Source organism: Sciurus carolinensis, chromosome 15 (genome assembly GCF_902686445.1).
Source record: "Sciurus carolinensis chromosome 15, mSciCar1.2, whole genome shotgun sequence".
Taxonomy (NCBI): Eukaryota; Metazoa; Chordata; class Mammalia; order Rodentia; family Sciuridae; genus Sciurus; species Sciurus carolinensis.
This window is the reverse complement of record NC_062227.1, coordinates 64513072-64530026: the sequence shown is the minus strand read 5'-3', so window position 1 is coordinate 64530026 and position 16955 is coordinate 64513072. Positions and strand designations below refer to the sequence as shown.

The 16955-nt window shown below is 46.7% G+C and overlaps 1 protein-coding gene across 3 annotated transcripts in view; it reads right to left on the bottom strand.

Annotated features, from left to right (window-relative positions):
• Positions 1-16955, bottom strand: part of Nedd4l (NEDD4 like E3 ubiquitin protein ligase) — a 312978-nt gene that overhangs the window by 192305 nt on the left and 103718 nt on the right. For all 3 annotated transcript variants that reach the window (XM_047526345.1, XM_047526346.1, XM_047526347.1), the window contains exon 2: positions 16487-16560. In XM_047526345.1, coding sequence (XP_047382301.1) covers positions 16487-16560 — 74 coding nt within the window. The remainder of the gene's footprint in view (positions 1-16486; positions 16561-16955) is intronic.

Sequence of the window (16955 nt, the reverse complement as noted above, 5' to 3'; positions counted from 1 at the left end):
TCCACCTGGAGCTTCATTCCTTAGTGGCAACCCAGTGCCAGAGGAAGCTCCCACTGCCAGGCCTCCCATGGTAAGAGAGGCCTGAAGGTGTGCGAGGAGCACCTTTCAAGGTGACCCCCTCTGCAGGGGCCCAGAGACTTGGAGGACAAAAGAGTGCTCTGAGCAAGGGGGTGTACCCTTCCCGTCCACAGGACACCAGCCACTATAAAGGCTTAAAAATATCTAGAATATCAAGGCACAAACTGCAACTGTGCAGCTGCAGCAACAGTAAAGAGCACTGTGACTTCCTCTAACCAAAGCAACCACAGGATGCTCTCGAGCCAAGTGCGGGTGGTCCAGGATCCCAGGGATGGCCATCTGCCCTTCAGCACAGTAGCTTCTGAAGAATCTCGAACGCCATGCACACAGAAAAGACTCAGTCAGGCAGAAGCATGCCAGGAGCCGGAGACATTTCACCCTGAACTGCGCCGTGACAAACAAGTGAAGGAGATCAGAGAGTGTGATCCGCACCCCGCCCGCACACACAAGATCTGGGGGCATCCCTTGCCTTGCTGCCTTCGACAAATTTCTGAGACTAGTTGATTTATAAAATGAAGCTGATTTCTCACAGTTCTGGAGGCTAGAAGTCCAAGATCAGGGCATGGCACTTGGTGTCCACTGAGGGTTGTACCCTTGGAGGAGAGGGACACTGTATCCACATGAGGAAAAAGGCGGAAGCCAACTCCCTCCACCCAGCCCTCCCACCATGGCTCCTGTCCCTTTCACCAGGGAGGAATCCTCAGGGACCACTCGCCTTTTAAAGTCCCCACCCCTTAACGCTCTCCTGCGGGCCACACTGGAATTTGGAGGTGACACGCTCAAACCACGGCCACACTCACAGGGTCTAGCTATGCAGTGGGGGAGGAGGCTAGGGACTTTCATTTCACGCCTCAGAGGCACCTCCTGAGGTCTTCGCAACAGCACATGCCTTGCACTTCATGTTATATAAATCGGTGCGTTTCCAAGTTTCCCCCTGCTTGCTGTGCCCATCATGCTGCGAGATGACTTCTGCTGCACTGCCCTGGTGGGGCTCCATCCTCTCGGGGGGAAGAAGGAACAGAACAAGGCCTCCTGTCTCAAGGGACCCCGAGTACTTTCTTTAATATGTATGTTCTTATTGTGTCAACGCGACATCAGGCCCTACCTGTAGTATATGTGACGGCAACGCTAGTAGGCACTCTGTTAGTAGGATCCTCCCCCTTCATGTCCCTCCATCTCCCGTAGTTGACTCTTACTAAAGCCTCAGATTGACCGCAAATGCCCAGGAGGATAAAATCAAGCACAAAGGGGTAAAGGGCAGAAAAAGGGAGGCTTCAGGGAATGCCACATGGTGCTGTGGTCCACACTGGTGACCCCAACACTCCTCTGTCCCCAGACTCCTGACCACCTCTGTTTCTCACTCTCTCCAGCCACCAGGCATAAGCAAACCATTCCCTGTGAGTAGCACTGTTCTTCCCAGCTGAGGCAGCTTCAGGACGTTTGCTCTGGACGCTTGCTTTCCTTGGGGGTCAGTGTCTAAGGGAAATGAGCAAGATGACCTTCTCTGGGTCTAGTGTCCTAGCACCAGGGCTGTCACGTGAAAACATTCTCTCATGAGAACCAACTAATTAAATATTAAAAGTGCATCAGTGCCTATGTCACTATAGAGCGCTGTGTGAATTACCCTACCAACCTTGAGAACAAATCTGTCTGCAAAGGAAAACACGATATCTTCATCAACATCACCTCAAACTGCCACTCTCTTTCCTAAGTGCCGCTCCATTTCCATCCCAATGAAGACATGCCTGGATTTCTGCTTAGTTTTGCTTCTGGCAGTTACTGTAGACATTAAAAGATGGCAAAGGAAGCAAAGGACATCCCTGCAAAATAAGGAGATGAATCACCCACTCCATTTTCTCCGTGGGTGTTTTAAGCACCCCTATTGTTTGCAATTCTTCACCGCAACATATCCACTTCAGCAGTCTGCCCAAGATTTTGTCCACCAAGAAATGGACTCTTCCCCTGCATCTGGCAGAATTGAAAAACAAAAAGAAAAACTCAAGCATGCCAGACAGAAACTTAACCATGCTTGCATTAAAAAATATGAAAATTAAAAATTGCTGCTATCATTCTTTGAGGGTTACTGTCAGTATGAAGGGTAACACTATCTATATATGTTATTGCAAAGTTAGCTTCAAGAGATGGAAATAGAAATCTTAAAGCCCTTTCTACCCTCTTCTGAGCCTCTTTTGTAGTCATGGGTGGCTCAGTTAATTTCTCTACAGAACTGAAAACTCCTACAACATCACGTAAAACCATATACAAAGGGAATTTTAATTCCAAAACCAAATCTAAATTCTTTTGAGATGACCCATACCGGTTACCATAAACAGTAAGGATATAAGCAACCATGTACAACAGTATTATTTTTCTGTAGTAGGAATGTCAGTATGGGCTGTAGTTGTAGCTCAGTGGTAGAGTGTTTGCCTCACACATGTGAGACACTGGGTTCAATCCTCAGCACCACATAAAAATAAATGAATAAAATAAAGGTATTGTGTTCATCTATAACTAAGAAAAAAAGTTTTATAAAAAATTTCAGTTTGAAAATTCCTTCCTTAGAAAACCTAAGAGTGTTTAAGTTCTGAATCATAAAAATTTGAATATAAAAACATTCTAGTTCATCTCATCTATGAAACTATTGGGATATAGCACTCCTCATTTGAAGAAATTCATGTATTTTCAAGATCAATTATTTATTACTTTTAGAGAGTGGCATCTTATTTTGACTATTCTACAAATTTAGCAAAATATTTGGCAGAGAGAAGAAAGGAAAGAGGAGGAGGAGATAATATTTAATGCCATGTACTACTTTAAAATCAACCAGGTGAAAAGGAAGAATTGCTTCAGGTAAATAACTCCCCCCCCCCTTTATGTGTCACTATTGACAATGAATTAAACACTTGCAAAAATAAACAAGAGATGAATTAATACTGTCCTTGAAGAAAGAACTCCAATGATCTAGTATTAGATTTGGAACTGATTTTAACTGTCTGGAATGAAAAGGCACCTGCTGATCTGGCCACCAGGGGGAGCTGCAACTCCCCAATACACCTGAGTGGAGCCCAAACAGGTAGACACTCGAAGCCACCGTGGCAGAGGCTTCGGAATTCCCTCCTCTAGTGAAATCTGTGGACAGAGGGGCTAAAGATGGCACTTTCCTTAAAAAGAAAAGCATTTTTGCTAACTTTAAAGTAGGAATGAGCTTAAAACAATATGATGTAAACCTTAAAAAAATTTATATTTTTAAAAATTTATAACTTTAATATTTTAAAGAATTGAGGGTCTTAAAGATACCTAGAGAATAACAAAAGGAACAAGAAAAGTAATGGAATGAGTATACATGCCCATACCCTGCCCTGCACCCCCCCACACACACACACAGGGGCATGTATCAAATCCCTTGGAGAGTGCACCACAGAAAAGAAATCCTGCAGAGGGACCACAGACAAAGGTCTGGAAGAAGCAACACAGGCATGCCACACACATGGGAGGGATGGGATGGGCAGTGGTGGCTGTGGACTTGGTGCCCTTGGGCCAATGTGGGACTACTCCAAGTGCAGAGGACACAGCTTCCAGCCAGCTGAAGGCCTGGCAAAGGGAAATCTCAACATGTGTGCTAAGCACTGCCTGGGCTGAGGGATTGAAGGCCAAGGCATGTCTAGGGAGGTGCACACAAGAGACCTGAGAAATGGGCTCGAGAGAGGACAAGAGCAAGTCTGTTGTGCAGACAGGGAGAGGGTGATGGTTATGGGCCCCGCGAGGCACTGGGGAGGGACAACAGAGTTTCTGAGGACTCACAGGACTCAGTGGACTGCTCTGCTCAGAGCTCAAGGCAAGGGGTCACCTGGAGGACTTCACAGAGGGCTTTGTGTGAACATTAATCCACGGCCTCTGGACATCACCAAAGGATGGGCCAGGGGCACAGCCTGGTCTACATTTGAAAGAGAATCCCATGCTTATGTGGCAGGAGAGAGAGAGGATAGCAGCCGAGGATCCCATTGGAGAAGTGCTCTACCTCACCACTGAGAGCCAGACCCCGGACAGGAGGGATGAGAGCCCAGGACAACTCCCAGGTCTCCAGAGTGGATGCCTCTATATAGTGTTAGAAATTTTGACATTCCAGGCCAAGAAACTGCATAAGGACAAATGCTTCTAAATTATGTGGCCCCACTGGTGGTTCATATTTCATTTCCAAAACAAGATGGTTTGGTTACATATTTAATAACAAGAAAATGTGAAGTCACACTATCGGGAGCTGGTAAACCACACCCAAGAAAAGGAATGTGCAAAGTTTTGTTGTCCAGACTCACTAGGTAACCTTGAAAAATCACTTTAACCAACTTTAAAGTCACTGTTCTCAAAGAACTTCAAATCAGCAAGAGAGGGTGAGTTCTGATATATCACACAACCAATGCTATCAGTTCCTGACTGAGGAGAGGAGGGGAGGGAAGCAGACGGGAGGGAAGAGGAGATGGTGATAAGTAGAATTTGCCCATTTAGATTTCCCACCCAGTCACTCCCCAAACTTGAAACAGGCCGTTTTTTTCAACTTTTTCTGTACTTTCCTACCACAAATGCCTAATTTCCAGCATCTAAAAATAACAGTGACTTGAAACGATAATCAGTTCTGCAAAAGGGGAAGCACAACAATGTCCCTACAACAAGGACAGAAATGAAAACAACCTTTGAGGTCTCCTCAATGCTCCTTACTCTGTATGCCAGAGAATCTGCATACACTAAGAGTCAAGGCGTATTTTGTACAGTTTGTGTTGATATTATACAGTAGGAATGCCAGTTCTTTTAATAATTTACTGATTATAGATTGTAGATTCCTTATTAAATGTTTTTTGCATGAAGGTCATAAGCCCAAGAAATATTCAAGAGGAAAAACAGGCAACATTTTAATTGCAATACACTAATTTATGTATCTGCATCTGCTTGTATGCATACAAATTCAACTTTATTTATCATTCAGGCATTTTATGTGCAAAGCAGTGAGAATAATTACTTTTTTCTAAGACAAAACATTTTACAGTTGCATTCATTTGTAAAGCTTTAAATTCACAGTGCATATCCAAAAGTTTCATAAGCAACATTTTAAGCTTGCTGCCCTTGAACAGAAAATAAAAGGCTACTGCAATATCTAGGAATCCCACTTCCCTAGGCAAAAAGAAAAAAAAAGTCAATACTAGCAGAATTACCATTTGTCATTGACCAATCAGCAGCTTTATGAGAGGGCTGAATTTGAAAGTCGTAACTACATACTACTGACACCTCCAATTCTAAACATACCTGTGTTAGAAAATCAGTACCTTGCACTCTCAGGAGTTGGCACACAGCAACACGCATTTGTTTTGCTGGAGCTCAGAAACAATACCCCAAAGTGAAGACCTCAGAAGCCAAGTGTCTCCCTGCCCTCCTGTCCCTCACCCCTCAGTCTCCCACCAGGCGAGCCACAGAAACGAGACTTCCCCATTCCTAAGGCAACCATAGAAACTGCAGCCCTTCTCCCCAAAGCCAGCCATACAACCTAAAAATACGATTCTAACCTTCTCCCCTGCCTTTCTGTGCAACAACCGACCACAAAGAAACTAGGACCCTCATCCCAGAGGGGTCCTGCCCCACACTCAGAAGGGATGCTGCCACAGAGGGACCACAAAGGACCTGGACAGCAGGCCTTGCTGGGAACCCCCAGGTCTGTTTCCATGAGCTCAGACCTTCAGTTCAAGCACATTCTACACAGCCGTCCCTGTGCTGCTGAACCTGAGCACGAACATGGGGCACCTCATTCTGGGCCTCCGGGTCTTCACTCTGAAGGCTCTTGTGTCACATAAAACCACGATCAAATAAATGGTATGCTTTTTCTTCTGCTCATCTATAATCAGTTCATCTCAGCAGGTTCAATTCAAACTATCCAAGGGCAAGTTTGAACTTCCCTACAGTTTATATACTGTCCAGACTGCTTTTGTGTTATGTTGGAGAGCATGTCTCCCGAAGTTATGTGTCTGACCCCTTGTAGTGGGGAGAAAAAAGTTCACTGGCCTCTGATGTAGATATACGGTCCTTGGGAAGCATTTTATTTACTATTTAAGAACCTGACATTTCACTTCATTTATAAAAAGCCTGAAAAATTGTTGTCTTCCTGGTCCGTCCCCCAAATATGAACATAGTTTTATGAAGCCTATGATAATGTTTCATTATACCTGATGTACATTATACCTGAGAGTATAATGTTTTGGAATGCCAACAATATGTTTTCAAAATGGATTCTGGATTGTGCTCTTCCAAAAGCATGACTCTCAGACATAGCGGGATGTTTTTGCCTTCAACCATGCAGATGCATGACAGGCCCAGGGCCACATTCTAAGGCCCCATGGGGCTGCACATTGGGAGTGGGTGCATGCCAGGGTGGGTGTCCAAACAGTCCTTCCTGACTTCGGGAGGGGAGCTCACGGCAGCCCTCTGGCTACCTTGCTGGAGCCACTCTCTGCCTCAGCACCTGAGCCTCAGTTCCTGAAGGCTTGGGTGCTAGCTCGATCTTTGTAAAATAAATGTTTTCCTCTTTGTCTTACGCATTCAAAATGCTTTTGTTTCTGACTCACCTCAGCTTGGCAACTCTCCCCTTCCTTACGCTTTAGTTTCTTCTTATGCCCTTTCCTAACCCTCAGAAAGAAAACAGAGGAAGTCACTCCAAAAGGGTAAGGGCACAAGGACACAGGACGAGGTGGTAGCCTAGCAATAAGGGTGAGGAGGGAAAGGGGTAGGCAGCTGGGGGAGGGGGAAGGAAGTGCACCAAGCATTCTGGGTATTGTCAGGGAGGCGGGGACCCAACTTCAACTCTGCCACTGCAAAGGTCCTACTCCACTCCTCTTGCTGTCCTTTGTAGTTAAGTCAACCCCCAGGCTATTCAGCCACTCTGGAATTTTTCCATTTTCTCTAGCTCTACTCTGACCAGGTCAGCAAAATTTATCAAGCACCTACTATGTGTTAAATACCCTCACCTTCCTAAAAACACATCAGACTCTTGGTGCAGACTATGGAAAAAAGAAGAGCGAGAGGCCCATGATGTTTCTTCTGTTCTCAAACCATTGGGGTAAAGCTTCCTCTGTGATTCTGTGTGGTTGTGCATCAGGAGGCAATTGAGGGGAAAGAGTGTTGTTGGAGGGGTTCTCACAAATCCAACACCAAGAGCCCTCTCCACTCCAACAACCCTAATGTATGTGGAAATCTTAAAAACTAATCAAAGATAATCTCCACATTCCCAATTACTGCACACTGGCCACTGCATGGGCTTTTCTCAGTGATTCTAGGTCATCAGGAAGACCCAATGTCATGGCATTGGCTAGAACCCAGCAAGCCTTGGGGTCTAACACAGCTGCAGACTTACTGCCCTGTGCAATCATCCACCTCAAATGTTTCCCGCTGGAACCTGGTGGGCTGGGTGGCACACAAGCTGTAAGACATATTTTCAAAGGAAGTTGCTGACATCCATATGTTTAAAGACCAGGAGGTAAACAAAATGTGAATGATTATACAGTTGTTATGAAACTAGAAGAGGTTTTTAATTTATATTTGGGGAGAGGGCCGATATCCTTTAATGTCATTTTCGTCTCTCTCAGTGGGGAGAACAGAGCAATCCGAGTTAGGTTCTCTGGGGCTCTCACGTGAGTAACTGTACAGGTTATTTGGATCAGGGATTTTAAGACAAACACCTTTTGGCCCAGAGGCCATTAGTGGTGGTTGATGTTGTGATTCTCAGCAATGCCCTAGACAGCAAGGCTGCTCAAACGGGCCTCTGGAGAGAAAGGGGGACTTGACAAGAGCGGCAGACCGCCAACACGGGCTGTGCGCAGTGCAAGGTGCTCCGCCAGCGGGTAGGAAGAGAAATTGACTCTAATTGCTAAGGAAGAGCTTGCACGGGGCACAAAACCAAATGCGGGCCCATCCCTTGGGGACCTCCTGACCCCAGGGGAAGCTGGCTGCATGTAAGACGACAGGAGCGACGGGCCCTCTGTGACCCAGGAGGCTCAGTTCCACCCAACTGCAGCACTTAACCAGTCACATACCCACACCCAGATGCCAGCTGCCTGTCTACATCAGCACTGCCAAAATTAATGCCCCAAACCTGGAATACGGATGTTTAATACAGAATCTCCAAATATGTTGGCTCAGTTTCTGCTGCTGCTGCTCTTAATGCTCCACTGTCCAAACACATTGGTGAACTCTGTCTAACCCACAGGGACCAATGCCCTGCGCACTCTGGCTTGAGCGCTGTCCTGAAAGTGCTTACATTTGAGAGCAGGGACTTCAAGATATGTACAACCTGGAAGTTTCCCCATGAGTCAAGGAAGATTTACTCCGTTTTTTAAAGGCAAAGGAAAATAACAATTTCTAATCCTTTGGGAGAAAAATAAATTAATCTTTAAAATTTACATGTAGGGACTGGGGGTATAGCTCAGTGGCAGAGCACTGGCCTAGCATGCGTGAGGCTCTGGATTCAAGTCCTAGCACCACCAAAATTAATTAATTGGTTAATTAATTACAATTTACATGTATATAATGTAAATTTATCACATAACCAATTATTTGCTGGTCATCTGGGAAAAAAATGTAATTTGACACTGGTGGAATCAGACCACCCCTATGTTAACCAGGAATCATCTCTGTTCCACTGACAAGGGTGTAATCAGACCCTGTGTCCCTCCAGGTGCACACACTGTCACCCATCCTGTCCTAACATTTAAACTGAATTTGATCTTTTAGATCCAAGTTCTAATAAGCAGGAAAGAAGAAAACATCCATTCGTTAACTGATAATACTATCAGGAAACAATCAAATATGGAAAGTAAGACAACTTATCAGTCATTTCAAAGCAGAGAGGAGAAAAACTGTTCTGGGCTAAGAGTGGGAACAGAACTACCAATTAAGTGCAAAACACGGTTCTTAGCTGAATTTCAATAGCTCAGCTCCAAGAAGCATTTTAGGAATGGTTGGGAGAAGGCAGATAATGGATTTGGTAATACTGTCTGTTAGGCAATTATTAGTTTTATGAAAATAGTTCTATAGGTATATAGAAATAAGTTTTTTTGTTTTGTTTTTTTAAGAAGCGAACTGAAGTATTTAGGGACTAATTATCATGATATGTATAATTCACTTTTGAATACCTGGGGGGAAAACTGATGAAGCAAACAGCAAAATGCTACCACCTTGAATCTAGATAAAGTGGGTCAACGTTAGCAGGTGCCACAGGGCCAGCATTACGTAGCACTAAGGCCCACTGCTCTCAATCACTAGGAGACACAGGGCTTTTTGCCACATCCTTCCAGTACCTTCAAGCCCATGTGTTTTAAATTTCAAATCCCCAGCTGCCAAAAGAAAAAGAGGATGGCAACCCAAACAAGAATCACATCGCGTGCAATGAGCCATAAACGAGATGTCCTGCAACCCTCTCTCTGAGGGCAAGGGATTCCAGATTGGGCCTGTCTCATCTACCGCTGCTAAATGTTAAGGGGCAGCTTTAGTCTTCAATGCATCTTTTATAATCTCAAATGAAGACTGTCACTGAGGAGGAAAAATTGAGAGGGTTAGACTAAAATTGCAATAAAATGACCTATTCAGTCTCTGCTTACACCTGTGGCAGAAGATTGAATGCCTAGAAATGAAAATGTACCTGAAAAAAGTTTGAAACCTCAAAAGATATCCTAAGTTTAAAAGAAAAGCTTTCAGAACTTACTTAGCAAAATAGAGCTATTATAAACATAATAATTTACAGTATTTACTTCTGGTTCAAAAAACTTGGTCAGTTATTACCAAATACAATAGCCATTTCCTTACATCTGCTCACCAAAAAAAAAAGTACCATATCATCCATTTCGGTTTTAAAGGGAACCTCCCAGTGATCTGGTCCAATGACCCACCAACACCTGAACTGGCCCACCAGGAGGAATGCCAGCATATCACTGGAGAAAACATGGTATTGAACCCATGTAAATCTTGTCTTAATTGGTCCTCCGCTCCTGACAGCATTGTCTGAACTTGGGCCAATGACAACCTCTCAATTTCCTCACTGATCAAATAGAGACAATTATTTCCTCTTCATAAAGTTCAGACAGGATCTGATGACATCACACTGGGTTCCAACAGTGACTGATGCTCCCTTGAGAAGCCCGTGTTAGTTGAGGGGGCCCACCACTTGTACCACACACGCTCCTTCCCTGGATGGGCCTCAGGCAGCCCCTCCACCACCCTGGAAGGGCAAGCAGGGGTGAAGCACTCTGCCCTCACCAGCTGACTGCAAGTCTCAGTAACATTCTGTAAATAACTTCTGGGAGGGGCCAAGGCTTTGAGTCAGTTCCCAGCTCTCCCGTTTAGTGGTGGTAGAGAGGTAACAACCTACAGAGTCTTTCTTGCCTCAGTTTGCTTATCTGAAAAATGGGAAGAACAAGAGCACCTAATGCAGAGAGACACTGGGGAGATCAAATTAGCTCCCACATAAATAGTTCAAACCACATCTGGATTCCTCTTCTAGTCCCAGGTGCTCCTGGAACCCCAAGTTACAATGCAGGCATGGCCAAGTCCTAGAACCATAGCACTTACAACCAATTGCAAAAATGACATCAAGAAACCCTGATCACAAAGCCATGAGTCTCTTGATGGGGTAGACCCCAAGTTCCTGAGAACATGCACTTTGTCATGAAGCACAGCAAGGCCTGAGAAATATGCAGGAGGCCAATGATGGAAGGCCATGAGTGCCCCTACCAAGGCTATCGAGGCCCCCATAAAGCCCAGGGAGGTTGAGCCCAAAACCCCAAAGGGCGTCAGTTGCAAGCTCAGTCGACTGTGGATATCAATCCGCCCCAGGCATGAGCATGTGCTCGGTCCACTTTGCCAAGGTCTCGGGTTCTGCTCAGATCTGCCTGACTCAACAGTGCTTGGGCAGGTGGCCTGCTGATCCCCACCTGTAACTCCTAATGAGGTTTCTGACACTTTAGCCCGATTCCTGTAACTGCCTCGTTGCTTAACCCTCCCCCCATGAGCTGGTGCCAATGCCTGACCCATCACCTGCACTTCTGTGTGAGACGGCAGGCAGCCAACGGGACCTGAACACCAGGGTCCTGATCCCTGACGCTAAGGGGCTGGTGAGGGCCCCAACCTTCCATTCCCAGCTCAGCTGGGTCACATGCCTCCAGGAGAATATTCTGGAATATAGCACAGTAAGAGTATGCTCCTTTGGGGTATGAGGTAGCAATTTTGCACAAACATTAGCATGAAATGGAAACCTTTCCTGCCTGCCATCCACCCAAGTTCCCAAGATTCTTTCCTCTGGTGCCAGTCCTGGGTATGCCTCCCTTAATCTCCTCTCTGCACTCATGTGAATGCAGAGTGAGTCCCAGGCAGGTTCACACAGAGCCTCCAAGAGAATCAGAAAAAGCACCTTCCCCGCATGCCTGGGGGAGAAGGGTGACAAGCCACAGCACCTCAGGAGCAGGCGGTCGGCAGCCTGGGCTGCAGCACACTCTGGTCACATTCCACTAAGTGAGTTTCAGTGTGCAAGATCTCTGGGCCTAGGAACAGTAACAAGCCGGGACCAGGAGGAGACCTGTGGAACCACCACAGCCAAGTGGCAGCCACCTTTCTGTCCTCCGCTGCAGTCACAGGACAGGGGACCTCAGCAAGTGTACTGCCAGAGAATTGGCCTTTGAAAGTTCAATGAGTAGCTTCCAGAAAGCACAAGTACAGATTTCAGACACAGGAGAAAAAAAAAAAAAAAAAAAAAAAAAAAAGCTAAGAAAAGAAGAGACAAGACAGCTTCACTGCACATTTCGAAAATGGCGAGTTTTCATGACAGAAGGGAAAAAAAAAAAAAAGGAAGGAGGAGAGAGGACAGGACCCAGCTCTTGTACTCTTGGCAAACACTTCCCGAGGACCCACTAGGTGCTGTACTAGGCTCTAGATGATGAAAAGTAAGATGCAATCCTGGCCATGAGGAGCTAAAATGTAGCTTAGGAACAACTATAAAATGATTATAAGAAATAATTATAAGTATAAAATAAGTCAGGTCCATTGACAGAACTATGCCCAGTGCTGCCCAGGAATTATGGGCACAACAAAGACAGGAAGTAACCTGCTAGAGACTGAAGGTGGCCTGAATGCTCAAGGAGACAAGGACCAGCCAGCTGAGCCCTGAAGGCCAAGCCATCAAAGGTGTCACCGTGACCTGGGTGAGGAAGGAGTGCGGTCTCAGGTACAGAACAGCTGCAGCAAAAGCTCAGGGGGAGAGAGGCCGTGTTGGGACCCGCAGCGCTCGTGTGGAGAGGACCTCCTTCCCTTGGGAGGATGAGCAGCATCCTACACACAGCCTGCTTTTTTAAGGGGTTTAATTTTCCTTTGCTCGGCATTGTTTCAAAAACTGTTTTGGAAAACAAAATAGCATTCTTTTCATGGCAGGGACGGTAAAGACTGGAAGCCTCTGACCCAGGGTCACAGAATCTCAATTTATACCTTACACCCTAACATCCACCCAACGTGGCATTTTTCCAGGCCAGAGTCCCAGTGCAGATGTATGACTATAGTGACTGCCCTTGCTCCACCTCCAGGTACAGCCCAAGGGGACCGTCCTTCCCCACCGCTGCCCTCCAAGTGTGCCAACTCCAACGTTCAGGTGGGGCTGCAGCTCAGCTATCAAGCCTTCTCTGAACAAAGGTGCCTTTAATAAAGTTGGACTTTGTTGGAGGGAAGATGGAAAATGATCCGGCATCTTAAGCATGGGATTAGGGCCAAGAGAGACCAAAAGAAAGGCACTTCAGACACAGGTCTCTCAAGGGAGGATGGTCACCTCAGCGGAGGGGCCCCACCACCTGTACCCCACACACTCCTACCCTGGATGGCCTCAGGCAGCCCCCACCACCACCTCAGAAGGGCAAGCAGGGATAAAGTGCTCTCCCCTCCGCAGCTGCTCCTGCCAATCACATTCAACCATCACACTCTGCCCCTTACCTGGCACCACCTCAGGCCAAGGGACCACGTGACTTCCCTTGGTGGCAGAGCCCCAGAGGCTGCAGATCCAGGCCTCTGCCATGTCCAGGGTTCTGGCAACACTGCCCACCAGCTTGGCCCCTCCTCCTCTCCTCTGCCAGGGCAGGCAGAGGCACCCAGCGAGGCCCGAGGAGGAGGGAATACTCAGGGATGGGCTGGGGTAAGGGTACACTTACTGGCCCAGGGCTCTGAAGTACACAGTGGATGGCAGAAACACACTGCAGGGCCTCCCTCGCTGTTGACCACCGCCTAGGAACACCTCGGAGCTGCCTGCCCATCGACTGGAGTCACTTTGGGCTCCTCCCCAAGTCCCATGTGCCTCCCATGAGGAAACAGTCGTCCTTGTTCTACATGGAGCATACTATGATGTGGGTGGTTTTAAAGGATTTACCCAAGGTAGTGTGGAGGGACAGTGCAGTCATCAGGCCAAACCAAAAGGTAACAGCTGGCACCACCCTGTCATCCCAGAGTGAGAGCCAACGTGGCCCAAACCCACACTGTCGCCGACCCTTCAGAGTTAGCTCACTCATCGGCAAACAGGTCCTTAAAGGGCAGCAGCACTTAAAAGTCAGCTGACCCCTGAGAGAGCAGAGGGAAGGAAGACGCCAGGCAGGGAGGACCTCAGGAAAGGAAGGACAGAAAGAGGACTCAGGGGATTCAGAGTGTCTGGCTCATTTTCTGGTAATTGATGCATGAGGTCAAAACACTATTTGTTTTTCTAATTAACATCTTAGAGGACAGCTCCTTTTTACCCTGTCCCTAAAAACTACAAAGAATAAAAACTTCAAAGCTGAAATTTCCTTGACTCTTTCTTCTAAGCTTCTGAGCGTCATTCCACTATAATTTCAACCTCAGACCTTCTTGATAGGCAGAGAAATACTATTTCAATCAATTTCATTTTGTTGGGGGGTAATGAAAAAGAAAACCTAATCAACCTTTAAAAAAAATTGAGATTATCTAAATCCAACTTCTTTCAAATAATAAACTTCACTGGAAAGAGTGAAAACAACATTTTTGGGGGGGGGGGTTATGGGGAATTAAACCCAGGTACTTAACCACAGAGCCACATCCCCAGGCCCTTTTTAATATTTTATTTAGAGACAGGGTCTCACTAAGCTGCTGAGGCTGGTTTTGAACTCAAGATCCTCCTGCCTCAGCCTCCCTAGCTGCTGAGGTTACAGGCATGCGCCACCACACCCAGCAGCAAAGGAACTTTTGCCATACCAGCACAACCTACTAGTAATCATGCAAATCTTTAAATTTTTTAAAACAACGTTTTGCTCTGGTTTTTGGTGCTGTGTGTTAAGAAAGAGGTGAAAGACAGGAAAATGTGAGATGTCTGTGCCCAGTACATTTTTAAATTAGCAACAGAGACCAGCAGAAAAAACATTAGGAAGTCCCCAGTTAATAACACCTGCAAATCCTAAATCTTAGTGCCCATGTGGCCCCCAGAGAGGGTTGAGAGAGGACAGGCACATGAGCCGAAAGCTTCTGGAAAGCCTTCGGGTGGCTCCGAGGTGGGCCATAGGTGGGTCATAGGTACAGACTTTGAGAACTCTAGGAAACGCGTTTCATGTCAGGGGTGAGGAGTGACCTGAAACCAGCAGAGTTGCTCTGGGTGGGAAAGTGCAAGCAGGGACTCTGCCACCTGCCTCGAGGCTGGCCAGCCTGTGCCTAAGTGTGACCTCACTGTCCCATGACGAGGGCCCTCCAGGTGGAGGGGCTGCCCTTCCGACATCACGGCAGCTCAGGCTGCTGTCGGTATGAAGACCACACTCAGACAGGAGGTCCCTGTGACACCACCCCAGGAGCTAGCCCCCCATTTGTCACCTGAGGCACACACAGGCACAGGAACCGCCCAAGGGCTTTACCAACATTCATTTCAATTGTATTTCTTCGTAATTTCTCTAGGTGTCATTCTAGTAACTTCCAATTTCTTTAACAACAAAATTAAAAGGCACATGGTGTGTGGCAGGTCAGAAAGTAGAGGTGTGACCACTGGTGGCAGCCGGCTTCTGATGGGGCATGTGGGGAGGACAGTGAGATAGAAGGAAAGGGGCCTCCTTACCACGGGTCTCCTGCATCAGGTGGAGTCCCTGTGACCAGGAGTCACCAAGGGTCATGGCATGGAGGCCGACAGAAGAAACCATAACCTGATCAGAGGACCCTTCAGCAGCCACCTGGCCTCACTGCGAAACCCATGATAACCCAGTGCCACAAAGTGACCAGGGCCCTGGGCAGGGACAGACAGGTCGTTCTGGTCACTCTTCCAGCACCCTGGCCTGTGTGACCTGGGCGAGCAGTTCCTGAACTTGACCTGCGTCAACCATAAAACAGGAGGCAGGACAAGACCATCTCTAATGACTCTCCTGGGTCAAAAGTTCAAAAGATCTGTTGTCCCAAACCCAGGTCAATCCTACTTCAAAGTGGCTTTACCCTCACCTGGCCACCAGCACAATAACTGAAGGCCACATATCACAGAGTCCACTAGGACAAAAGGGTGGATTTAAAGTATCTGAATTCAAATGCAGAACTGAAAACAAAACAGAACAGGTAAAATGTCCAGAAAGCTCAGGCTGCTGCCCCTGGTAAATGGCACAGCCATTACCAGATCCAAAGTCACCAAATCTCTTCCCTTGGACTAAACACATCAAGGGTGTCCAGTTCTCCTAGGAACAAAATGACACTTTCAGGTTTCCCTAAGCTAGGAAAAACAAACAAAAAACTACAGTCATCCCTCAGTGTCCCTGGGGACTGGTTCTAGGACCCCTCCACCCATAGCACCGAAATCCACAGATGCTCAAATCCCTTCTATAAAATGGTGTAGCATTTGCATATAACCTATGCTCATGCTCCTGTACACTTTCAGTCATCTCCAGATTACTTACAACACCCAACGCGAGTGCTGTTAAATAGTTGTTACGCCATATTATTCAGGGAATAATGACATGTTCAGAACAGACATAATTGTTTTGCCCAAATATCTTGGACTGGAAGTTGGATGAATCCATGGATGTGGCCATGGATGTCGAGAGCCGGCTGTATTAAGATGAGCATAGCCACATTTCTAAACTGTATTTCTCTCCCGAGGGCAAAATATTCCACAGCCATAGACTCTAACTTCCTCATGCCATCAGCCCACATGAAGGACAAGCCTGCTAACTGCCCTTGGGATACAGTTAGATCCCTGTGCAAACGTGGCCTGGGCCAGCTGCATCAGCACTAGGCCACACGTCAACCTCTGCTGGTGGCCCCTGGGGAAAAAATCCCTCCAGATGGTTCTAATGCACCCCTAAATTTGAAAAGTGCTTGCCAAACTCTGCAGAAGCCTACCCTCTCCCCACCCCCCCCCAAAAAAAATCAGACATACCTGGCTCCAAAGATATCCTTTTTGGCGAGATCAATTCCCGAAACAACTTTTACTCTGAGAATACGGGATTCTCCCTGTTGGAAAGGGAAAAAATAAAGTTAAAAAAATGATCTTCAAGGGACCGCACTCTCACACCCAACTCTCAAAGCAACGACTTCCGCTCAGTGAAGCACTGGCATACAGAGCGAGCCCTGGAGCAGAGGCCCCTCTTGTTACAGTAAGGTCCAGAATGAAGCACCGCAGCTCCAAGACACCAGGGCTCCAGGGACTGAGGCCACCAGCTAGTGAAGCCCAGGTTTAAGTCAAAGAGGTCCCTAAAATCAACTATTCCTGCCATTGAGGACATGCTTCCCAGTGGTACCAGAACAGAACCAGACATGGAACTACCTACATAAAAGTCCAGGAACAACCAGGTAACACAAGTGTAATAAGCAATTAATTCCTCCTTGAAGTTTACATTCATTAAATG